Below are 25,998 nucleotides of genomic sequence, written 5' to 3'. Positions count from 1 at the left end.
AACACAACATGTTTTACCTGCAGTGTATGAGAGCATTTAAGGGATATTAGTCCATTTATTGTGAACACAAAATGTTTTACCTGCAGTGTATGAGAGCATTTAAGGGATATTAGTCCATTTATTGTGAACACAAAATGTTCTAGGTACAAAGTATGGGAGTGTTTAAGGGATATTATTAGGTCATTTACAGGGGTGAACACATTGTGAACTCAAGAGGAGCCAGGCTTGACTTCTTGGCTCACCCTTCAATTTTTGCCTTCCTGTTTATATTAATGTGATTTTCAAACAGATTCTTTGGTGCCCATTTACATAAGGTAACATCCCTTCCCCTGGAGCACACACACAATGATTTAATTAGGATTCTTGCCTCTGTTTTTAGGCACCTGAGATGCCTGAAGCTACCACGAGGCTAAAGAAGGGCAAAAAGTTTCTCAGATTTTGAATTTTGACAGACAAACCCATTAAGCAGGACAGATCAGGCCACAAAACAATCCCTGATTTCCTCTCTTACAACAATCCAGTGAGAAAAATTTGTTATAACATAGGTGGATACACAACTTTCTCGTTGTGTTGCCTCCCACCCCCTTCTTGAGAACCTTCACCAACAGTTTGGCTCCTTCAATGAATGTGCCATAATAATTTAAATGTTCAGTAAATGGAATGTTCCAGCTACTGTGGCTCTGCTGAAATTATCCGGTGCCATTTCCTAAGATACAGGATAGAGGAGCCTGGCTCATGCTTGTGAAAAAATTCAAAACTAACACAACCAAAGTTCCTATGGTTGGTTTGGTTTTCTTTTTTTAAATACTAAAGCTATACGAGGTTATGGATTTAAAACTTCCAGAAACACGATAAAGTTTTATAAACTTTTAAAAAAACCCCAAATAAACTCACCATCAACTCCCTTCTGTTATAATATTACATTCAGAATGAGACCATCTGACCAGAAAAAGACAACTGCTCCAAATATGCTGCCCAGTCTGTACCAGCTGATTGATTTAAGTAATTACAATTGTAAGGCCAAATGTATCCAGTCTTCAATTACAGTAGAAATATATTCCTGAATTTTTTTGCTGCTGTTGTTCCAATGAAGGTTTTTGACCCCTCAAATTCACGTGAACTTGAGAACAAGCTCTCTGCTTTATGCTCCCCTCAGTTCAGGGATAAATTGAGATATGGACACATGGAAATAATGTCACAGTGACAGCAGTAAATCTGATATCAGCCAGACAGAAAAAACCAAGGAAGTTACTCATCCATTTCTCTAAATACAGTTTTTGGGAGGGTTTTTGTGTCTGTTTAAAAGGGATCAACTGCAAGGTACTTCAACACAACAATATCAACTGATACGAAGTGAGGGTAACCAGCACCTTCCATAATTCCTTCTGAGCCCTATTAGACAAGTGACACAAAACAACTTTGCTGTAATTCAGTAGGACCTACAGAAACCATCTGTTCCACATCACATGGGCACATCATGCACACAGGCCCCAGTTTCCCCCATCAGGAGGACTCATGGTTGTGTTTAAAACTGTTCAACTTATTAAAAAAAAAAAAAAAACTGGACTTGCAACACGCTGTAGGAATTGTCTAATCTAAACAAAGCACAGCAGAAGCTGTCGGTGCTGTACTAAGTATGAGCATAACAAGAACTCTGATTTGAGCCATAAGGATGGATACATTTAAAACCCATAATGATCATTTCTCTAGCGCTGCCCCAGGCACTGTTATGTGCTTACAATCAAAATATTCTGACTGCTAAACATTCAGCAGGCAAGATGACAGCAAACCCCAGCTCTGCAGCTCTCCCCGGCCTCTGCTCCCATTTGGGTTGTACATATCAATGTATCATCCAACTACAAATTTTTTCTAAACAGGGGCAACATGAAGAGGGGGAGCCCTGAAAATCCCACTGACACAGTTCCACAGCTTCCTGTAAGAATACACACTGTAGCCACCTGTTCCTAGACCTGAAACTTGGACAACACCCACCCTGCTTCCCACTGAAAGGAGGGAAAAATAATAAAGGAAAAAGAGGGACTTAATTCCAACTTTATAACAGAAATCCCTGTCCAGAGAATGTAAAATGAAGAACGAGAAGGAACAAAGTCCCCTTCAATGTCACTCTTGGGGACACTCCTCTCAGACACCCCAGTACTCATTTAACTCACCTCACCACCCACCAAGAACACTTCAAAGGATTAAAAATAAAGGAAAAGCAAACGTTGTGCAATAAAAACACAGACAAACACTTCCCAAAACATGTATTCCAAAATGTTTGGTATTATTTTGTTGTAGGACACAAAACAGCGTTGAGGAGGAGAAATTTGCATTCATGGCCATGAAAACTGTTTGTAGAATAACACCTGGTTATTTCTAGTTCCAAGTAAAAACTCGGTAACATTTCAATCTCTGTATATTTACAGATGTCAGTGTCGGACAAAACTTTATATTGTCTTTATTTACTCCAGCACATCACACAGACCAGCAGCATCTGGCACATCTGCAGCCCCCAGCCACAGTTCCAAGAGCTTTCTCCAAGTCCATACAGGATGTCAGAGCACAAAAGGAAGGCCTGGAAGCAGTGGTGGGATTCCATGTTGGTGGAATTAGTCAGTTCAGAGCAGTCACTTCTCTGAAGAGACATGAAATTAATTATTTTCAAGTACTCCACGTAAAATGAATTTCCTTTCTCAGCTGGCAGGATGAGCTCAGTGGATGCATCCCACACCCTGGAGAGCCAGGAACACATTGCAGCTCTCCTGACTGCCTTGATTAACACTATTCAAGGTGTTAACACTCAGTCTCTGGCTTTAAGATTAGCTGAGGGTTTTATTCCACAATCAGACTTTTTTTAGTGATGTGAGAATTACTGAAACTGGGAGTAGTCTTTTGTTGAAATCTGGAGGAAAAAAAAAAAAACACAACCCTGCCTGATACTCACTGCAAAGAAAAGTTATCCCAAAATGCAGTTTTACCAGTTCCAGACAACAGCAACAACAGCAGGATCACAGTTGATATTTCTCCAGCTAAACCTACAATCAGCAAGTTTTCAAACAGCAAGAAAAGGACAAAACAAACTTTCCTTGAGCTCTGTGTGCTCCAACAACAAAAAGGCCTGGTATTCCACATCCACCAGCACTGTGGATGTTTTTGAGGTCTGGGATGTTTTAGAGTTGCTCTGCAAACACGTGAAAACACAGAAAGCAGATTCCCACCAGGCTGAGCTGGATCTGAGAGACCTGGGGAAGTTTATGAGCTTATGCTGAACACAAAACCACTCCAAAGGAACTCCAGCTTTGCACACACAGCCCACAGCTCAGGATTGTTGGGGCAGAGATGTTTCCTATCCCACATTCCAAGGAGGGGGCTCACACTCATTCAGAACCTCATCTACAACACGCTGTTACTTCAGGCTACCAAGAACATTTTCCACCCTCCCCGTGTGAAATAAAACACTACCTCAGAAAAGCAAACAAACCTGAAGACAAAGTTGTTTCCTGTTTGGTTTTTTTTGTTTGTTTGTTTTTTTAAAGGCAAACCACCAACAGCTCATCCCAAAACGTGTCTTACAATACTTTTCCTTCCAAAAGCAAAATAAATCTGGCCTTGGGAACTCGAAGCCACATGCATTGTAAAACAGTAGCAAACACACAGGTCAAAAATAATCAAGCGACCTTGACTTGGCTCCTTTTTCTCAACCTCCCCCATCCCAAGACAAAATACAGACTCGACCAGCTAGAGTGAAAAAATTAAAAAAAAAAGAACTGGCTGCAACCAAATGAAGAAAAAGCTACTTTTCAGAGCTGGCCAGGTTGAGTAATTAGCTGATCACTAAGTGCTAAGCTTTGTCATTGTATTGATCTTTTCAGGCTCAGTCATTTTCTAATAGCTGGAAGAATTAGCAGCTACTTCTACACAGAAAGGGGGTTTAAAACTACCCTGACAGCTCACATAAACGGCATTTCAGAAGAGAAATCATCCATTAAACACTAATACAAACACATCGCTTAGAATTCAACCTCGATGCCAAGACTGAAGAACAGTGACAAATGCAGGGGGCAAGGATGGTGCTGAATATCAGAGAGGTGGACCATGAAAACCTCACAAAGGCCTTGCCTCGGCGGACTGCTCCATGCACAAACGATGTTACAAACGCATTTGAACATGTTTTATTTGAAAATATTCCGTTCCCAGAGCTCAGCACCAAGAGACCTCCTAGAGACTTACACTGAGTGTAAACTCACACTCCTCCAGGCCCCTGTCTCAGGGTTAAGGACAGTTTAAGACACTTCAGAATAAGGTGCAGGCAGCCTCATAAAGAGGCAATTACATAATAATAATATGCCCACCCAGGGAATTTCTTCCTAACTGCGAGCAGGTCGTGGTTGGCTCTGCCCTGAAGCAGAAAGATCCATATCTGCATTAAGAACAGCAAACCTACCACGTAACAATTCAAATATTTATTGTTTATATGCCTATCTAATCCCCACTTCAAACAATACCCCTGGAAATCAAGGCCCACAGCTAATTATGTTCTGCACTGAAAGGAACAATGCACCTTTCAGTGGGCACAGGCCTTGTTCCACATAATTCATCTTTTACTCCAGTAAAATATGCCCCTGCACAGCAAACTCCTCAAGGCTGGGGTTTGTAAGGTGTTCTCTGGGTTTAGAAAATTCCACAAATGAAGAAAATACAAGTCCTGGTTTGGACTCAAAAAACAACGAAGGTACACTCCAAACACAGCTGATAAATCCTGGCTGGACAAATCCCAGGCAGACTGAAAGAGCTGGGAAATAAAAGAGCTGGACACACCTTCAAATATGTACTGACTCCCAAAGAGAAGTTCTTTCTGTACCTCTAATTTGTTCTCTAGGCCAGCAAAGCATCAAGTAGGAATTGCTGCTGACCCTGGATGACAATTTACACACGAGAGCAGGAATTCCCACACTTAAAAACTTCTCATTTCATTTCTTAAAAGTGTCTAAATTTCAACTTTGCTTGCTAGGAGATGCAAATGCACTTTTAAAAGTATTTTCAGGGGTGTACATTCAGCCAATGAGACAGCAAAGAACTCCTGCTGAAGTCTGCAACCTTTAAAACAAAAAAAAAAATAAATCCACATTTCTAAGAAGCTGTTTGGAAGCAGCACATTATTTACCCAGAGATGCACCTGGATATCAGGATTTACTGCAAAACTTTGTTTTCTACTCCTATTTTCTCCTATATAAACACACAGTCCAGCAGAAAGATGGAGCTTCTCCCTTGCATTCCCTTTAATCAGCATCACACTGGATTTTTAACCTTTCTCCCCTTGAGTAGTTGTCATAGAATCACAGAATTAAGGTTGCAAAAGACCTCCAAGATCATCAAGTCCAACCTCTGACTGAACCCCAGCTCAGGTCACTGGTAAAGTTGCCTTTAAAAGCCACTTCACTTACCTTGTCTCTGGATTATAGCCCAGGATGTAGAAAAATGAATCCACTCTGGCTTTGAACTCTCTAGCAGCAAAAATGTCAGAGAAATGGGAGATGTTGCACTTCCCTCTGGAAGAAAGAGGGAAAATGGCATTAGAATTCTAGCTTGAATAACAGCTATTTTAATTAAGTGCCACTGCAATCTGGGTATGAGCCACAGGCATCCTCGTTCTCATAAATGTCCAAAACCATCATAAATACCAGCCTGTTGTAACAAATAACCATGTGGATTCTTTCCCACGGTGGAAAGGGAAGGAAATCCAGTTACAGTGTCTCAGATGGTGTTCTCCAAACAATCATTAATCCTCCTTCAGCCAGCACAGAGTCCAAGGAGCCCAAATTTAATCAGACTAATGAACAATACCTAGAAATACAAGCCTGAAAATATCTAATTTTCGAAGTTTTTACAGTCTTATTACACTTCAATCTTCCAAAATTGTACTATTCACATTGTTGGAGTCAGACTGGGAAGCCAGCTTTGTATTTAGAAAGCTAAATAAAACCACAGTTTAATAAAAGCTCCAAACAAAAAGCAAAGCTGTGCCGTTTTTAGCAAGTCTGCAGTCCCAACAATACAAATTCCAAACAGACAGAAGTTTCTCCCTTCTCCTTTTGTACCTAAGAGAGTAAAACACACAAAGACATATTAAAAAAAATGAAGGGGGAAAAAGAGACCTGAGGATTTATTAGCTTGTTCCACCACAGATTGCTAATAATTTCTTTAATACAGCTCGCTGATGAAGTCATTATCCTTAAGAAGAGCATTCAGACTGACTCTAAGAAGTTGTTTCTCATTTCCTAGAGGGTTTGTTGGGCTCTTAATGTTCCACAGCTGCTCGTGCTCTGGCAGCAGTACATCCCACTTTGCTGCCTCTCAGTAAATCAGATCAGGAGCAGGCAGAGACAAATGGGCCAGAGAGCCAGAGCTGGGGCTTTTTATCTAAACCTGAGTCGAGGCAATAAACCAAAGCACAAGACTTGGCTCTTTTGCAGACTGATAGCATCTCCTCTCCCTTGCATTTACTGAACAGTATTCACTGTTATAAATAAGCTGCTACGGGGCTTATTTAACACTGTTAAAGGTTTGCCAGTCCTGGTTCAAATGGAATGAGAAGTGCTCTTGCCACCAGGACGCTGAGATGAATCATTATTTTTGCCTGCAATAATCATTATTTTGCCCAGGCTGCTCAGCAGAGCTGGGAAAACACCTCATCCTTGAACAACTGTATCCCTGAACAACTGCATCCCTGAACAACTGCATCCCTGAACGACTGCATCCCTGAATGACTGCATCCCTGAATGACTGCATCCCTGAATGACTGCATCCCTGAATGACTGCATCCCTGAACGACTGCATCCCTGAACAACTGCATCCCTGAACAACTGCATCCCTGAACAACTGCATCCCTGAATGACTGCACAGGGGAAGCTGAAATGCTGGACTTGCTTCCCTTCCTAATCTTTCCAGGGTAAAGCACTTTAAAAAGGCTTTCCCAGTCAACAGCCAGCTAAAAACTGCCTGGGAACATGAGTTCTCCAACACTTCACCTGCTGCAGGTGAGGGAAACACCCCCCGGGAGGATGAAGGAGGAATAAAGCTGTTGAAGCCAAAATCGATACTGGGATCCTGCAGAACTGCCCCTGGCATTGCCCAATTCCCAGTGCATGGCCTTGCTGGCAAAGCACAGAGAGCACTGGGCACTGACCAGGCCGTGCCAGGCTCTAATGGAACATCAGCAAGGTGTGGAACACCCATCCCACACAAACACTCAACGCCAAACTCCTCCCTGACACCGATTTTCTCCCCGGTGGCTGCTGCTGGTTTCCTGGTTTAGTCATTTAGAACGACAGAAAACGAGAAGGGGGATTTGTTTTGATAATTCACATTAAATTCACATTTTAAAAGCGTTCTAGGGAAAGAGATTGAGTTTCCTTTCAATAATTCAGCTGACAGTTAATAAGCATTTGCCAGCTAAGCTGCATTATCTGTGTCAGTGGCAGCAGCACATCTTGTTCACAGCATTTCACACAAGGAGTGCTGCACTCACCACAAAGATTCACCATACAGGTAAAATTAAGCACATCATTTTTATTACACACTTCCACAGGGAGCTACAACTCTGCTCCAGTTAAATTTTTCCACTTGTTGGAGCAGAGGATTGGTAGTTACAATCACCGGTTTTATTTCCCAGTTTGTCATCAATTCATCCTGTGTCCATTTGTTTGCAGAGGGCAGAGGAATAATCTGGTATTATAATAAATTAGAATTTCACGTTAACCTTTCATGCATCACGACACACTCTGCCCACCCCACGTTCTCAGGGAGAACACCACGTGCCATTATCCTTATGTTCAACTTGTACACTGGGAGAAGGTTATTTTTCTAGGTTGTTTGCCATACCTGTAAATTCCATTTTTAACTTTCCATTTCTATCTTTTCTTTAAAAGAAAAAAAAAAACAAACAAACCAAAAAAACAAAACAGAAAGGATGTAGAAGAGAAGGTAAAATACTCCCAGGGAAAATTCCAGGCACACAGTTGAGTTTCTCTCTGTTGAAGCAGACAGATTTCCAGCCTGGTTCCATCAGGACAGCCAACCTCCTGCTAGCTGCTCTCTGAGAATGCTCATTTAAAATTGCAAATCGACCTCCTGTAACTCTGCAAAGGCACTGTGGAATTCCACGAGCTTGTAGTGCACCCCTGGAATGCTCTGAGTTTATAAAAGAAGTCTAATACATAAATCAAAGACTTTCCCCCCCCCAATAGAACAGGAGTTAAGTTTGTCTTGAAGTAAAGTGGCTTCAGCAAAGTGACTCTGAGCACAAAAATGTCTCCAGATGGCTCTGGTGAAACACCATCTGAGCATTATTAGCAGGGAGATTATTCAATTTGCATTTTGACAATATCCAGGCATGTTTGGCAGGCTGAAAATCAGCTGAAAAATAACGCCTGGCTGTTTTTCTCCGAAAACATTTGGCAGTGGTGGCGTGTCCCCCTCAGCTTGGACAGCTCAGGCAAACACTCGGTGAGCAAGAGCAGCAGCCCCCGGGGAAGGGCAGGGAGCAGGAACAGTTCCCTCTGGGTGTGCGGGCAGCGTTTAATGGAGCTCTGAGCTGTGACAATGACAAGGGCCCGGGAGAAAAAGCCTTTTAACACAATTTAATCAGGGCAGCACCCCAGCAGTCCGTGCTGCAGGAGATGCCACCGTTACCAGGGCAATCAAACCCCGAGCAGGGAAGGGCAGCGCTGCCGCAGGAACCCGCGATGACCTCAGCTGGCAACGCCGGCAAACAATATCTCCTGAGCAACATCGATTAACCGAGATTAAAACTGTACAATTACAGCTCCTTTCTGAAGGAGAGCAGATAACGCCAGTTAATTACTGCGGGAGAGGAGGAGAAAGCTGAGCTGGGTGTTAATGACCCCACACCAACCCAGCAAAGCCCCTCTCGTGTCACTGAGGGTTTTCTCGCCCACCTCAGCCCCGCCGTGTCTCACCTGAGGGCAGCAGCGTGGTAAGTGTCCACGTAATCCGAAATGAAGAGCTCTCTGTTCTTGATAACGGGGTCTGTGATAACCAGCTCTCGTCCAGAGTCTGCCAGAAAGCACAAACACAACCCCCCAGCTCGTTAGCTGGAGCCACTGTTCCAGTTTGCAAGTGTTTTTTACAGGTCAAAGTGTGAGGATGGTCCTCAGATAACACACTCAGGGTTAATTAAGGTGACAGACACTCTGTTTATGTGGCCTGTAAAGGATGGAATATGAGAATTAATGTGTAAGAATGGCATATCCATTCTTATACATCAATTCTCCCTTGCCATACCTAAAAATCTTCTGAAGGGAAAGAGCTTTTGAGGAAAAAGGATGACACATTTATCCACTGACCACTGGAAGCTGTCACTCACTCCTAGGGGGAAGGAATTAAGGTGGAAGGACATAAGGAAATTAAATTGTTACTGACTTTTCCAGGATAAGGTTTAGGCTGGTTTGCACATTTAATGTCAAATCTTCAACTAAATCTTGACAGCACTAACTGCTTAGTCCTCTGGCTTTTGAGGTAAATATTGATATTCATGTTGAAACACCGAAAATTCTGAGTGTTAACAAAAAACTGGAACACAACACAACTTTTTCCATGACTTCTTCATAACCCCTTTGAGGAGCACGAAAACACTCGCCCAGGAGTGCATAAAAAAGCAGCCACGCTATCAAAACTGCTCCCTGTCTGACACTGGGCCTGTAATCTCACCCTCAGAAGTTTCGAATAAATTAGTAAGAGAAACGTTAAGATTTGTGGAGCTCTTGCTAAAAAGCACACACAGAATGTCCTTTAAAAGGAGAACTCGTGCTCAACTTTGTACTGTCAGGCACCAGAAAAGTTGCTGTGTTCCATATTTCAATCATCAACTTTTATCATCACAGTTCACCTTGGAGTAGCTTCAGAATTTTGAACAGTTGCCTCAAGGAACTTCCCTGGTAAGAACAGAAGCAAATGTTATGTCTTCCCTGGAGGCAAGAGATAAATGGCACTGGGATATGTACACTGAAGTTTCTTCTGCTTCTGTTAAACCCAAGATCACACTTGTTTTCGCAAAGAGAGAAAGGGAAACGGAGCTGTGAGTGTTTCAGTTCCATCCCTTCCTGCAATATTAATCACGGGGAATAATCACGTGGGTGAGGGGCAGGAATGTAAAACACCCAAAAATCCACAAAACTCCACAAAAATCAGGAGAGAGTCACAATTCCTTCGGATAATTTGGTCTTCACTTAGTCATTAGCACAGAAAGCCTACAAAAGATTCAGTGTTGGTTTTGTTTTCTGTTGTCTCTTAAGGGTTTGTTTAATACATCACAGAAATGCATCTGATTACAGCTGGGGGTACAGGAGGTAAATGAGGCAGGGGAGAAACACCAGCTGATAGATTGTTTTCATCCCGTCCTTGCTTCACACCCCTATGCAAAAGTGTTCTTGCTTTGTTAAAACCTCAAACTGAGAGCAAGGCAAAGCAGGCCTGGCTCTGGAAAGCCTGACTTACCATTCTCGTTGTGCCTGTCCTGGACCAAGTGCTGATAGACGGAGTCCGGGACCTCCGACTGGCGATAGTACCACTTGACGTTCATCAGGAGATGGTCCCGTTTGCTCTGAAAAACAAGGTCTAAAGGCATTACTAAAAAGGAAATCACACCACACCTGACACAAGCTTCTAAGTTTTCCACGCTGAAACCTGAGATAAAACCCAAAAAAGGAGGAAAAACCCAAAAAGGAGGAAAAACCCAAAAAGGAGGAAAAACCCATAAAGGAGGAAAGCGTTTCCATGACACCGAACCGGAGAAACCTGCTGAGGACAGATGGATTTTCAAAGGCAACAAGAACCTCCTGCAGTTGTATCTCTCTGTGCATCTGACCAGCAAACACTAATCTATTCACTCACATTAATTAACCCAAGAAAAGAAAAGGCAGGGATTAGAAAAGGATTGGAATTTCTGGCCTCATGCAGCATGGTCTTAGTCTGCTATTTCTACAGCCATGAAGTATTTATGGCCAAACATGCAAAAAAGAATACCAACAGTAACATAATTCAATGCAACTCTTTTTTAATAGTTGAAACCAAGAGATAATAGAATTTTTCCCCACCCCCAGGGACAGATGGATTCAGACATAATCATAGATGTTCTTTATTACACAGAAGAATAGGATGCTGCACTTCAATCACAATAATTACAGGCTCTGACTGCTCATGAACCTCACAGCAAAATTTACACAAAACTATCTTCTTCAAATGCTCCTTTTTCATTGAGACTCTCCAGCCACCAATTTGTTCCTTCTTAGAAGGAAACTGAAGCACAACCACCACTTAAAAAGAGAATCTTTAGATCAAGTCATTACAGACTCTGCTTCAGTTTATCTCTGAACCCCTCGGTCAGCAATTCCTTCTGCTGCTCCAAAACACTTGAAGAAACAAAAGCCTGAAGGGAAAATAACATTCTTTTGGCATGAGGCAACTGCAAGTTCGTGTTTTTCTGGATTACAGTTCTCTAGACCCTTCTAGGATTGCTCCTAAAACATTTACATTTCCAAGTTAAACCACAGGTTACTGGCCCGGAAGGTTCCTGTTGTCTCTCCTGTTCCCGTCAGCCCGGTTGTTGTTACAGCGTTTCTGCTTCACAAACAACATCAAAACCTTCCCATTCAAAGCACTTGGGGAAGCCTTTGATGAGAACCACGTGCAATACCAGAAAACCACTGCCAGTGGCAGCATTGTGCCAGAAAAGTTTGTGACTGATCCACCACTTCCACACGAGATGCACTTGAATCCTCAAAGCCCATTCAAGAACAACACTTGGGCTGTACAGGAGAAACCTGATCCTGCTCTGTTGGGTTGGTTTGTTTTTTTTTTTTAAATAACACGTTTGCAATCAAAGCCAACAAGCTTGTCCAATGCATGAAAACATCAAAAGGACAAGGGGTGAGAGGCAGCTCTGATTTCTGGCGCCTGCTGTTCCAAAATTGGGGTTGCAGACTCGTCTGTTCTCCTGCAGCACAGCTTTTGTGAGCAGCCTCCCTGAATCCTGGAGACAAAGTAAGTACAAGGAAATAATCTGTTACCCTCTCACCAAGTGCTAACAGGGACTGCTTGAAATGATGGGAAACATCCCAACCACCCAAGCATTTCTCTGGGAATTCTCTCTGCATTCCTTAGGCGGGAGGAGAAAGCCCCCACTCTTGTGCTGACCACACAAACCATCCCTGTGTGGCACAAAAACCCACTCCCTTTTATATGAGGGCAGTTTACAAGCAATAACAGCTCAATGCTTTGATTTCCTGGGTTTGTGCCACTAAAGTCAGGGGTCTCTCAAATAATACAACCCTCCAAGGAGCAGTGGGAAGGAGGCACAAGTGCATCTGTACGGGGAACCAGGAAGGAGGACTGAAAAATCCACTCTGGGATTTGGTGGTGGAGGTGGTTTTGAATAGCAAATGATATCAGGGGGAGGAGGAGGACTAGAAATCAGGAATGGAAGGCGCTTACAAAGAGTTCCCTACAAACCAAACCATCCCAAGTCTGAACAACAACGAGCAGCCAACGGAGATATCCCAGAAAAGAGAGTAAATTATTATATTTTGGAAAAAAAGCAGAGGACAAAAGCAGCAAATGATGAATGAAAGGCTGCAACTCTGCTAAGAGGGGACAGTTTTGCAGAAGGAATTCTGAGGGTGTACAAATTCTGTGTGAAGGCACATCCTTTACATCTGCACACACTGGGATGATATTCCAACAAAAAGGAAAGGATCAACACTGAAATGTTTTCACTGTTTCCTTGGCATCACAGGGAGCTGGGAGGTCACAGCTTTTCTGTGAATTAGGCCAAGGCTCTAAAGGAGGTGGTGATGCCAGCACCCCACTTCCCTCTCTCTGTTTCTAATTCTATCCTAGAACAGCACAGGGCTTTTAGCAGGGCAGGGATGAGGCCAAGGTCAGCACTTCCAAAGCGTTCAGATACTCTGGAGAGGAGAAATCAGTGGCTGGAAGTGAGGTTTTCCCACTTGCTGCCATAAGGGACCACCTCACCCTCTGCCCTCCTCCCAAAATACCCTTTTTTGCCATTCAGCCAAAGCAAAGAGAAGTTTTTTTGCCACATCCCCTGGAAGCTTCACTGCCAATGCTCCCCGATATGCACTAAAGAAATGGGATAGCAGGGGATTACCCAGGAGCTCATCAGGAATATTCACACATGAACACACAAAGGAGGCAGGCAAAGCATTTACTGTGTTTGGCAGCATTTTATCACCTCATCACTCAAAAATCCCACAGTTTAAAAAAAAAAGGATAACATCTACACACAGGCTGGAGCTTTCTGCCAGCTGAAGCCTTTGAATTTGATGGGAAGATATTTCACTTCCCACTGCGAGTGGGAACCCCTCCGAATGCCTCAGTTGTTCCCCTCCCTGTGCTTTATTCCAGGGGTTTCGCGGTTTCTCTGGCACACGAAGGAGAACAACAACATTTCCTCCCCTGCAATCAGATTCTCAGCCGGGAGATTGGATTTCAGGAGGCGGGGCTGGATCGAAGGAGTTTTTAGGGAAGTGATGAATGGCCCTGTGCTGCCAACAGGAGTGGGACTGATGGCTCAGGCTGAGCCTGCAGGGGGGAAACGCTGGCACAGGGCAGGACAAAGCAAAAGGAATTACAGGGGGTTCCTAACACAGAGAACCACGGTTCAATAATGTATCTTTTAAAACCAGGGAGAAAACCGTGAAGTCAGAATTAGCACCAGAACAGGTGATAAAACCAAAACACAACCAGGCCAAAGGGCGTGGGATGAACACAGACTCTACACCCACTTCAACCCTGAACTTCTGAACACTAGGTTCTATTAAATAAGCCATCTGAAGGGAGTTAGAAATGAGAAGATGGATGAAGATGGCCAGTCTTTAAAGATTCTCAGACTCGTGGCCCCACGGTGCTGACTGGCTCTTGGTCATGGAATCGTGGGATGCTGCCCATGGAATAACTTGGTGCCTCCACATGGAAAGAAAGCAGGGACAAAAATATCATTTACAATGGCATGTGTAACTTTTTAAATCAGTTTTTTTACAGAAAGGTCTCTGGATAAGGTTGCAACCAAAAATATGCCACTGTACTAATAAAGTGCTATTTGTGCTCTGCTGGCAGGGGTTGGGGTTGGGATGTGGGTTGGTTGGGTTGGGTTGGGTTGTGGGGTTTAGGGGGTTTTTTTGTTTGTTTGTTTTTCTGTTTGTTTTAAGGGGGAGGTGTGATCTTCTTCCTAAATCACTCTTTTTACCAGGTTTGGTCAGTTTTGTCCAATTAATTTAAAAGCTTCACCCCGAGAAGCATTTTCAGTACTTCCTCTCCAATATGGATGATTTTGTGGGTTTTAACCTGAAGCTTCAATCTCCCTAAAAATATATAAAACGTCTGTCAGAGTCTTCCTTTTCACATTTACATCCTTCACTGCACAGAAATTCCTAGACATGCTATTTTGTCAGCCAACTTTCTAAATATGTATGTCATTTATAAAGCAGACTATACTCAGAGGTGTCAAGGCGCCAACTTCTGTGGCAGACTATTTATTTTAGAGCCATGTGCACACAAAAGAAGTGTCCCCCAGTTCCTGAAGTGTGACTTTTTTTTTTATTTTAATTTTTTTTTTTTTTACACCTTTACATCTGAAAAGCTGCAGACAGTCACCTGCCAAATTCAGAAATTGCAGCCGTGGCAAGTGCTTTTAAATTTCAAAGTGTCTTTCTGTCGGCTCCAAACGATTCCCTGTGCTACCAAACTACACTCTCCCCTTAAATGAAAATATTGTCTTCTGCTGCAGCACTCACAAAGTGCTCACTTGGGGGTTGTGTTCGTGCTGACATTTCGGGGTTTTGTTCCTTTGAAACAACATGAATCAGTTTTGGGCATGGAACAAGAATGAGATGGAACCTGTAACTGGATTAAAGCCTCCCCAGTTCACAAGCATCTGGTCAACTTCGATTTAAAATGAGCCCCTGCCTTGGAGGGAGGAAAAAAAATAATCTTGCAGGTTTCTCTTTAAGAAAGTAGGGAATGTTGTGGTTTCCACAGCCCCTGTGATAATTCCAAGGTGCCTGTTTTCCTTAGACCAGGCTCCAAACACAGTTCCTGCTCATCCCAGCTCGGAGCTCCCGAGGTTCCAACACTCTCCTTCCAGGGTTATGAGTAACCACACTGTGCAAACCACCACAGATGTCCTGCACCTTCTCCCAGAGGGATTTAATCAGTGTACTTCACTACTTGCCCTACTTAGATCCATGTTAAATCACAACTAGCTTTGGAAACAACATCCCAAATGCTGGGGATGACAGATGGGCTCTTTCAGAGGCACAAACAGCAAAACAGGAACAAGGAAAAGAACATCTCCCCCTTTCCGACGTGTTTTTCACCCTGAAATTTTTCTATCAGAGAAGAAATAATAATAATGGGATTCATTCTAAGCTACCAAATTCTCTGTGGTATTTTAATTTACACGTTAAATATTTTAACAGGGTAAAAATAAACATCTTGTGCACAGCAGCAAAAGCAGCTCTGGCCCCACAAAGCCAAGGGTTGGGGTTTTTTTTTAGCAATAGAAATTAACCTCCTCCTTTGGGGCATTGTTTGCCCCCCCAAAATAAAGATTTCACACAAACAGTTGCAATGATGCTCCGTGAGGTGCCTGACTCCAGTGGTACATTTGATTTACTCCATCCCTTCCTGGCCCTTCCCTGCCATGTGGAATTGCTTCCAATATTTCCACTCCAACTGCAGAGCTATTTTTTACACTTAGAATTTTGACATTTACTAATATTCAGAGGAGAGAAAAAGAAAAATAGAGACCACTCAACCAGTGGGGAGGAGAAAAAAAAAAAAGCAGCAGGAGGGGGACAAATGAAACTATCCGGGTATCAGGAGCTAAAGAGATCCAGCAAGGATTATTTCTCTTCCCCCTCCACAACAGCCCATGTAATTTCAACATTCTCAGGATATCTTTTTGTAGGCTGCCTGCTAATTAATTAGGAAACCCGATCAGCTGTTTGTAAGCCAGGCAAACCCAGCTTGGAAATCCAGAGGTTTATTACTCCAAATGAATGTTATTTCTGCAGCTTGATTATTTAATTCAGCCGCCCGCGTAGCAACACATAATTACTCCTCGCAAACACAGAGGCATTGTCAGCCTTCAGCAAGAAATGAAAAAAAATGGGAAATGAAAGCAAGGACGTGGCAACAAACGCAGATTAATCCTCACAAGAGCCCGGGCAGGGCTGAACGCACACAAAGGCTGCCCCCTCTAAACCTGCCCGTGTTATCTAATGACTGTGCCATCACAAGAGCTTTTCCAACAGGAACACGCCTCGCTGCCTTATCTGGTGCACAAGGCAGGGCACAAAGCAGGGGCTGATTGAGGCGGGAAGGGGAGGCAGGAAATGAGAGGGCTCGGGGAGAATCGATCAGTGGCTTCGCTGAGTGTGAGCTGAGCTGGGAATGAGCTGCCCGGGGTATCAAATATTGCTGTTTCCAGGGTAAAGGCCCATTTCTGCGATCAGTGCAGGAGAGAGCGTAATTTATTGACAAAACAATATCGGATTTTTCTCGCCACGCCTCGCGCTTGACATTTGTTGACTGTTCACGGGTTTTCTTCCCTGTGTCCTTTTTATTCACAAATAAAAACTCGTTTTGGAATTCACAAAGTCACCTCGGCGGGGCTGGAAATTAATTCAGCCTCGTGTACAAGTAACTCTGAGATGTAAAACACGCCTCACACACACACACACCTTGCCCTAAATCCCAACCTTTCGCACTGGGATGCAGGTGCACAAAGCACTTGGACACCTCCAGGATACACAGGCCTTTTGCTCAGAGCCACCCTGCTTTGGTGAGAATATTCTTTGCTCTCGGTCTCTGCTGCAGTTTCTACACAATTGGAAGCAACACTGTTGGCAAACACACCCAAACATCACAGACAGGTTATTTGTAGACTTGCTTCCTACAGAAGGAGGGGGGAAAGTCCCATAAACGTACCTGCAAACCTCAGCCTACACACACATAGTGATGGATAAAACAACAATCTGTTTGCCTACACCTTTAAAACAGTGCAAAACGTGGCCAAAATTAGTTTCACATCGTGTGCAAGGTTGTTCTGTGCACTGGCAGGACGTGGCCAGGCAGCCAAACCCTCAGAACCACCACCAAGGCTGGAGCCTTGAGCAGAGCGGTGGGTGAGGCGCGACTCATCCGCATCTTAATTCCGAGTGGCTGCCATATGTTGTCTCCCAGTGTGGGTGGTTTGGCATTAGAACTGCTAGACTGTCTTAAAAACACAGCCTTCAGATCCCCAGAACTGCACCACCCAAACTTGCCACGCTGCCACCTTCCCCAGCACGAGATGTTCTGGTGGGGCGAGGCAAGAACTCCACGGGCGCACACGACAGACAAAGAATAATTCTGGCAGCTGAGAACTGGGCAAAGATCCCTCAGAAACTGCAATAAACAGCACTAAAAGGCTGCCTCAACCTCAGGGAATTCAATCAAAATCTGGCAAAATCTGCCTCATCAGGAGTTAGCACTGAATTTCGTTTGCTTCAACTGGATGCACTTCTAAGACAAAGCTCAACCAAATGAGCACGTTTTTATAAAACTCAACCAAATCTGGCACTGATGTTACCTCCCAGCTCTTAAGTTTTATTTAGTGTCACTCAAGGTATCTTCCCTTGAACACAGCTTCATCCATTTTTTTAAAGGAGAAAAAGAACATCACTCATTTCAGGTAATGACAACAGAGATGTCTGTATTTAAAACAAACTGTAGTATTGATTCCATAAACTTTTCAGCTTTACTAGAAACAAAGCTGCTCGCTGTGCCAAAAGAATTAGCAAGTCACCTGGTTTGATTTTTGAGTGAAATACACCCCAGTACAAAGGCACCCTTAAAATTTCAGTGCAACCCTAAATGACAAAAGATAACTTCATCTCGTTAAAAAAAAGGCAGTTATGCTTAAAACCCCGACTGGCTTAAAATAAAACTATGATAAGATCTTTCATGAAGGTTATGGGTCATTGCCTGCTAGCTCATTTAATCCCTTTGTGGTATCTTTCTGCTCCGTTTCCCTTTGACGTTCCCGGGATCCCATCTGTGGTTCCCGGTGTTGGTGACGCGGAGCAGAGGCACAAAATCACCCCAGAGGCACAAAATCACCCCAGAGGCACAAAGTCACCCCAGAGGCACAAAATCATCCCAGAGGCACAAAGTCACTGCTGGGGACGAGCACCGGGAAGGAGCCTGGCAGGGCTGGGAGACAGCCTGTCCTTGTCCACCCATTTCCTCCTCCCCCTGAGAGACACAAAAAGCTTTCCCCAGCTGGCTGCTCCCTTCCTGGGGACAATCCCCAGCTGTCTGCAGCCCTGCATCCGGAGCAGATAAACGGGGCTGTGTCTGATGAGATAAAATTGGTGTTGCCTTCACAGATTCCCAAGAGGGAAGCAGAGCACGGATGCACAGCCAGTGGATGCACAGCCAGTGGATGCACAGCCAGTGGCGTCCATCCTATTTTTGTCTGAGCAAACCACATCTCCAGGTTTTCTGGGATTCCTGCTGTTGGTGAGGATCCTTCACAACCCCCCCGGAGCTGCTGCACCTCTGTGTGTGTGTTACAGCCGGGGGGCAAAGCACAGGGGAAGCTGTGGAGGTGACACATCCCTGCTGTGATCCTACAAATATCACAAAGCCCTGCACGGCACAGACAGGGCTGAGGAGCCACGAACAGGCTGTAATTCAAATCACTGGAAGAAAAAGCAACAAGCACTAGTTTTGACCCCAGCCTGTTCATGTGTGCTCCCTCTCCCAAATCCATTATGCCTTTCCCACAGAAGGGAATTTGGAGGGACTGGGACCCTCCTCAGCATCCCTGCTGCTGGGCTCACCCCACACAGGGTCCAGCAAACCAGGTATCCCGAGCAAACAGTCACCTCCAACAAATGGTACCACAAATGCACTTCACTAATCATCCAATATAGGCTCTGGTAATTAAATTCCATTAAGGTTTTTTTAGCATCGTCCCGAAGAAGTGCAACACTGAAATGAAGACACCATTCAGGCCATGCCTGGCATTTGCCATTAAATGTCATTTATGGTATATCCAGCTCCAATCTAATTGCTGAGCCCCACCAGCTGCAGTATTTATCACTTCTATTAACACAAGCAGCACCCGGCACTGGGGCTGTTCCAAGCCATCATATACAGTTTAAATAGATTTCTCACCTTTTAAATATCAAGAGGCCACATTTTCTTTACCATCTCACCAAGGGGTTTACCTTTGAACAAAGACATACCGAGAGCTGGAGGATAAAACAATCAGGAGACAGTTTGCTCTGCAAACCCTGCCCGGAGTTTGAACAGTCACAGGGCTGTTAAAATATCGCCCCATGGGCAGGGGAATTTTAGGACAGGCAAAATTAAAGCACCTCTTCAAACAGACTGGGGTTTGAAATTATAAAAAGGAAAGGAAAAAAAGAAATAAATAAAGACTGATTAGCCAGATCCTGTGACTTGGCCATTTCACCACAAAAGCCAATGCTGTTCCCATCAGGAAACAAAGTGTGTTTGGAAAATAAATGCCTGGAAAGTAAATGTTTCCTTGTGCAGCTCCTCGGAGGATGTAATTTGCTTATGAAACGGTCACTTACTTCAATGTTTACATCCTTTAAGAACCTGCACCAAACGTGTGTTATAGAACAAGCCAATGTTTTAAAGCAGGAAAAAAAAAATCAGCTTTCTACACGTGCTTCATGTGAGGCTGTTCAGGCACTGGCTGATAAACAGGGGCATGACACAGCCTTCATAAAAACACTGCCAGTAATTAGTGTGCAACAACCAGAGCAGCTAATCAAGAAAACAAAGCAGGAATCTTAAAAAAAATAATGTCAAGTTGTAGGAGATACAACTGGCTCTTATCCCACATTTCTGATACAGATTGTTGCTGCATGCCCCGATATCCACAGCTAGAATTAGCAGCACCAGACTTTGTGTTTTTTCTTTGTATTTATATGGAAATCAGTACTAAATAAACATCCCCCACACCGGCTCCACAGGCTGCAATCTAATCTGAACCCGGAGATTGGAAAGATGGGCTCCATTCATCTGGAAATAGCCAGATATTGAAACCACTAAAATCAGAAATAACTACACTGGGAATAAAATGGATCCATTTACCTGCTAGAAAAGAAAAATGCTCAAAGGAAAAGTTGGGAGAGAGAGATACAAAGGAAAAAAAACCCCTTTTCTCAGGCGCTGAAAGCATAAACATCCAGACAACTACGACGATCCACGAGAAAAGGAGGCGTGAAACACAGAAATAGAGTTTTTAAACATATAGTACAGACCACGGACACCATCTGCACTCTGGTTGGAACGAAAGGGAACACAGCCAGCCAAGCTAACATACAGTTTCTAAGGCTAATCGTTTGTCTTGGGCAATATAATCGTCACAGCATTACAGCTCTAACAAATGAAGCCACTAATAGCTCCCATTTAAAAAAGTCAAGGTGTTAATTCAGTCAGGGATCCAGCAGCAGAATAACTTTGAGACCAACCAGCAGTTCCATAAACCATTCAGTCCTCATGCAGAACTCAAATTAATTTACTTTATTACTGGAGGCATTGGATGGAACCCATTTTTTTGCCCAGTTCAAAGGCTCCTGCCTCTGAAATCCTCCTGTAATGTTAATGAAGGTTTTTGCCTTTCCCTTGTTGTTCTGGGCACAAGGGTCTCTACCAAGCACATCATCACAGCCAGTTCTTCCAGAGACTTATTGAAAACAGGAGAATTCTGTGTGCAACCATTACCCAGAAATGCAGAAGCTGGCAGAGTACCTTACCAAAAAAAAAAAAATTACTAAAAGTTATTCAGGAAATTTGTATAAAACTTGGTTTGACTGGTTTAGAGGGAGCTCATGATTCTGATTAGCTTCCTCCTAACAAATGCCAGCTTCTCAGCAGGAGTTAGATTGTTTTTAACATCTCCATGAACTCAGTCCTTCAAACTGCTGAGCAGGAGGAGTCTCTTTTGGGAAAAATTAAAGTGTTAGAGATTATGTAATAAAATCAGGAGCTCTCCCTCTCTTTGACACTCGTGTTAAAGGCAGAAGCCTGTTTAAAGCAGTGCTGGAGCACATATTTGAGAAGCCTGTGCAATTGTCTTCAGTTCTGGCTGTAACATCTCTCTGGGAACCTGACCTCAAAGGCCTGGAGCTCACTGAGTGTTCAGTACCTTAGCAAAGTGAAATAAAATCAAATATTCATGCACTGGCACAAGCAACACTGACAAATCCAAACCCATTTCCCAACGCTTGAACTATTGCAAACTACAGCACTTGTCCTACAAGGGTTTTCCAGTGAGTGCAGCAATAAATTAATCTGTAATATAATGCAATATTAGCTCATATTTAAATATTTACTGGGCAGTTAATGCCTTTCAAAGGCAGGAATGCCCCAGATATGCTCCCAGCTGTTTATTTTCCTGGCCTGATAATTAGTAACAAACAGCCCAGGGGCTGAACTGCCCCTCCACGTTCAGCATCAATATTAAACACCAAGGACAGGGATCCATCAGGCCTCTCTGGCACCAGGAACAGCCAACTCGTGGGGAATGGAGCATGTTCCAGGGGGATGGAGCACGTTCCAGGGACGTGCCCTTCCCAAAGCCCAGGGAGGATGATGGAGAGCAGGGATTGCAGCACAGGTTACACCCAACCCTGCAGAGACCACGACAGCTGCACCCCCAGATAAAGGGTTATGGTGATATTTCACCACTTTGTGGGAGTTTTGCACTTTGGAGAGTGAAGTTTTTAGCTTAAAAGGTCCAAACTACCTCAAAATTCCAGCAGTTTACACTGGATGAATTGAGGGCGCAGGAAATCCCACTGAAGGGCACCGAAAATCAGGATACAATTTCCAAGTATTTCCTTACAAACCTGCCCCAGCTGAGGCAGGGAAACACTAAATCACAGTCCCTGCTGGTGACCATCATCATCATCATCATCAAGAATTCCTGGGTTTAGGAATTGCTTTGTGATTTCAGTACGTGAACCATCACAGCACATCAGAATGGGAACACCAACAGCAAACAGCAGCTTCCTTTTTGGAAAGCATTATTTCCCAATCTTTTTTGGCAACAGACATTCCAAAAAGTGTCCAAGGGAACACCTTCCTGCAGATCCCTTGCCATCCATTGCAGCACTGTCTGATATTCCACATTCTGCAGCTTGTGCCTGGCAGGGTCCTGGGGTTCACACATATCAAAGCAGCCAATTGCCTTTTCTTTTTTTTGCCTTTTTCTCTTTTTTTTTTTTTTAAAAACGTGAAGAATATGAAAGCACAGACTGAAGCTGGTCCTTGTTAGCAGACCCATTTTCATCTCTTTAAACTCAAAGAGAGCAATTCCCTTGAAAACTGTCACAGCATTTTCCCAATCCATAAAGAGGAAGTTCAACAGCCTCAGGTCACTAATCACGACGACGGGAGATCCAGAGCATAAATTATGTCTTCCCATTTCACAGCAGCGAAACACAGATAGCCTTTTATCTTCCTTATTTGATTCTTTCTATAAACTGAATGTTTTAGGCATGTTTGTAGCCTAAAAAGGATGTTTTACAAATAAAAGGGAAGCACTTTGTGCAGCCTTCCTGACAGGGGGTGGATTAGGAGCAGGGACAGGTGGATGGACAGGAATTGCTTTACACAGCAACATAACCTGGGTGTTTTCTCAAAGGAGAAACTTCAAATGAAGTTTAAGGGTTTGCTTAGAACAAGTTTGTTGGTTTTAATAATTCTGCATTTCTTTTAACCTTAAAATGTGCCAACAAACAACTGAAGGGAATAAGATTTTAAACCCCCCAGAAGTTCTGCTTAGAAAGCAGAGCAGGATGCTTACACGCTCCTAATTTAATTAAAGTTATTTTCCTTTTAAATACCCTCTAATGGCCCAAAACGAACTCAGGCTGATTTAAAATCAATCACTTTAATCAAAATTACAAGTTCAAATTCTCCATGGACTAGTGTTCAGTGACTACAGTGTCAAAAATGCACATCCATCACATCCTGACGTTTTCCTCGCTCCGAGTCCCAGCCAGGGACCAGCACAGGTTCTCTCCTTCACACAGAGGTGACTCTGAGGCTCTGCCAACCCCCAGCCCTGCTCTCTGAACAGACCTGCATGCCTTCTGCAGGGAAGAAAACAGCATTTGCAGGAGCTCTGAAGCTCTATTAGCCGGTCACAAGGTGGAGCTGACTTGAAGCATTTTCCTAAGTGGCTCCATCAGTCCCTGCTGTACAAAAGGGGAGATGTTGCCTTTCCTGCCACTTAAGCTCAGAACACATCTAAGCTATTCAAAGAGCATCCACACTATTTTCCCTTCCACATGCCAGCCTTTCTGTACCTCTCCTCAGCAGAACACACACCTTTCACAGCATTTTTTAACCTACACAAAAATCAACCCCTCCCGATGTGCTGTGGTGCACAAACCTCAAATTTACTGGACAGGCCAAATAATCCCTTGTCTTGCAGAACACAACTGCTCTACACAACACTCACACAGCAAGAGCAGGGGTAGTGCAGGGAAAAAACACCCACAGGGATAATGAGGAAAACTGTCATTCCAAAACATCCACCCCTTGCCCCATGTCTGTCACTTCACCAACACTCCCAGCGGGGTGGGATTGTCGGGGTGTCCTGTGCAGGACTGGAGGATCCTTGTGGGTCCCTCCCAACTCTGATATCCTGGGATGGTGTAGCAAAGAGGAACACTGGCTGATCCTTCTGGACAGCCAGTCTCTGCCTGCTGGAGCAGCAGCACACCAGAGGGGCAAGGAACACAGGCAAGGACAGCTGCCCCATAACACAGGGGTGTGCCAACAGCCTGGCATGGCCTCAGGTCCTGAAACCTTAAGGAAACTAGGAAAAATGGGAAGAGAGAGTCCAGCCAAGTGCACATGGGGCAGGAAAGGAGGAACAGAGATTTCTGACTACACTCACACGCCCACAGAGATGCAGGTGGAGATGTTTCTGTACCAAGGCTGCCAACACTGCAGGCAGTTGCCACCTCCCACCTTCTGTTGTAGAGATCTCGCCCCACACACTTCAGGCAGGGAGTCTCAGGAATGTTTTCCAGAGGGTACCACGCTACAGCTCAACTGCCCTTTCTCCAGTGCAGCTGGAACAGCCAAAGGTGCCTGGTTTCCATATTATGCATCACTCTTTTCTGCCCAGGTTTTAGTTTGTAGCATCCTGACAGGACTCAGCAAAGATGCTTCTGCATCTCACTTGTCCTCCACCGTGGTTATTGTGACAGTTCCCAGCTGGAATAACCCCAAAACCAGCTCCCCCCCAAGCTCAGGGACAGCACAGGGCTCATTTTGGGGGATGTTTGTTGTGTCCTGCACCTCCAGGTGCTGCACTGAGCATTTTATATTCCCAGGAGCACCAGCATTACCTCGTGGAGCGATTCCAAGGCCAGCAGTGAGGCTGCAGCAATGCTGAGGGGTGGGACACACCCCCCAAAATTCAGTGACCACGGTGACATTTCACATTCCTTCAGGAGACCATTTTGAGAGCGGGAAAACAAATTTCTTTAATGAATTATCTTCGCCAGCTTACGAAGCATTACGAGGGTGTCTTTGGAGGCTTAGCAGAGACACGAGGAATCTGACAGTGCTCAAGTACCCCCAAATGACCAGAGAGAAAATTTCAACTTCAATAATCCTAAAGGTCAGAAGCATTATTAAACATGACAGATGCCCTCACGATTCAACACTAGAGGACATGGCTAAATTTATTCTAACTCCATTTTCCCTTGCTACATAAAACCGCAGCTAATGTACAATTTGATACTTTTTCTTCTAAAAGCCAGAAATAACAATTTTTTTTCCCCCTCCCCTCCGTATTTTCAAGCTGGCGTGTAATGATTTATTTAGCAGTCAATTATCTCAGCAGCAGGTGCAGTAAACAGGTTTACTTCGGGTAAAGGAGGAGGAAACAAGACAGAAAAAAATGGAAAAAAAAAAGAAAAAAAAAAGGTAAAAGGTGGTGAAGATTCTGCTGCTGTGACAAAGGGCTTAAGGGAAATGTAAATATGGGCAAGTCAAATATACAGGGGGTGTTACTGAACCCTGTGGTTCCTGTATCTGCAATCAATCCACTGCTAATAAAGGTGTTCTTATCTACAGTTTTATAAGCCACACATCCCTCCTGCTAACCCAGCATGGGAAAAGCACTCGGGGTTACACTCCACAACTGGTACATTCTTGTTTTTCCCTGTTTGCTCAACATCTGCCTTCCCCCTCAGCTCCCAGTCGAGCAGGGGGCGGGTGCTGTGCTGAGGAAATTTCTCCCAGTTGTGCTTCCTGCTTTCCTCCTGCTAAAACCAGGGGAAACAACACACTGGCAATTCTGCAGAGCCAGCCTGGGACTTCACAGCCAGCCCTATTTCTGTCCCGCTGCACTTCTCAAAAAACTCCCTTTGCCTTTTTATACAGAAGTTTGGCCCTCAAAATAAAGCAGCTTTGCAGTGAATGGGAGCAGTTTTGTGACGTGAGATGAGCTGACAGGGATGGTCAGCTTGGATTAAAGGCCTGTCTGCCACGGCCTTGGACACCAGGGATGCTCCAGCAGCTCCTGCTGGAGCCAGGGAAGGAGCTCCAGAGTCTTTTCCTGGGGGTGAATCCTCAACAGCCTCCAGACAGGCCTTCAATTTTCATGTGGCAACAAGCCAGCGATGAAAATTCTGATTGCTTGGGCCTCTGAATTGCCAAGTGGGGCAAAAACAAAGAGGGGAATCACATCAGGAAAGAAAAAAAGGGAAAGAAGGGGGTAAGAAGAAGAGGGAAAGAAAAAGGGGGAAGAAAAAGGGGAAAAGAAAGAGGGGGAAAGAAAGAGGGGGAAAGAAAGAGGGGGAAAGAAAGAGGGGGGGAGAAAAAGGGAGGGAGAAAAAGGGAGGGAGA

At 44.1% G+C, this 25,998-nt stretch overlaps 1 protein-coding gene across 5 annotated transcripts in view; it reads right to left on the bottom strand.

The window, feature by feature from the left end:
• RERE (arginine-glutamic acid dipeptide repeats) overlaps positions 1-25,998 on the bottom strand; it is a 166,537-nt gene that overhangs the window by 89,877 nt on the left and 50,662 nt on the right. For all 5 annotated transcript variants that reach the window (XM_017825722.1, XM_017825717.1, XM_017825721.1 and 2 more), the window contains exons 4-6: positions 10,516-10,621; positions 8,979-9,075; positions 5,445-5,549 (exon numbers count right to left, since the gene is read on the bottom strand). In XM_017825722.1, coding sequence (XP_017681211.1) covers positions 5,445-5,549; positions 8,979-9,075; positions 10,516-10,621 — 308 coding nt within the window. The remainder of the gene's footprint in view (positions 1-5,444; positions 5,550-8,978; positions 9,076-10,515; positions 10,622-25,998) is intronic.

This window comes from Lepidothrix coronata, unplaced genomic scaffold, assembly GCF_001604755.1.
Source record: "Lepidothrix coronata isolate B3197 unplaced genomic scaffold, Lepidothrix_coronata-1.0 Scaffold122, whole genome shotgun sequence".
Classification (NCBI taxonomy): domain Eukaryota; kingdom Metazoa; phylum Chordata; class Aves; order Passeriformes; family Pipridae; genus Lepidothrix; species Lepidothrix coronata.
Note: the sequence above shows the minus strand (reverse complement) of the source record. Positions and strands in the feature narration are given on the sequence as shown.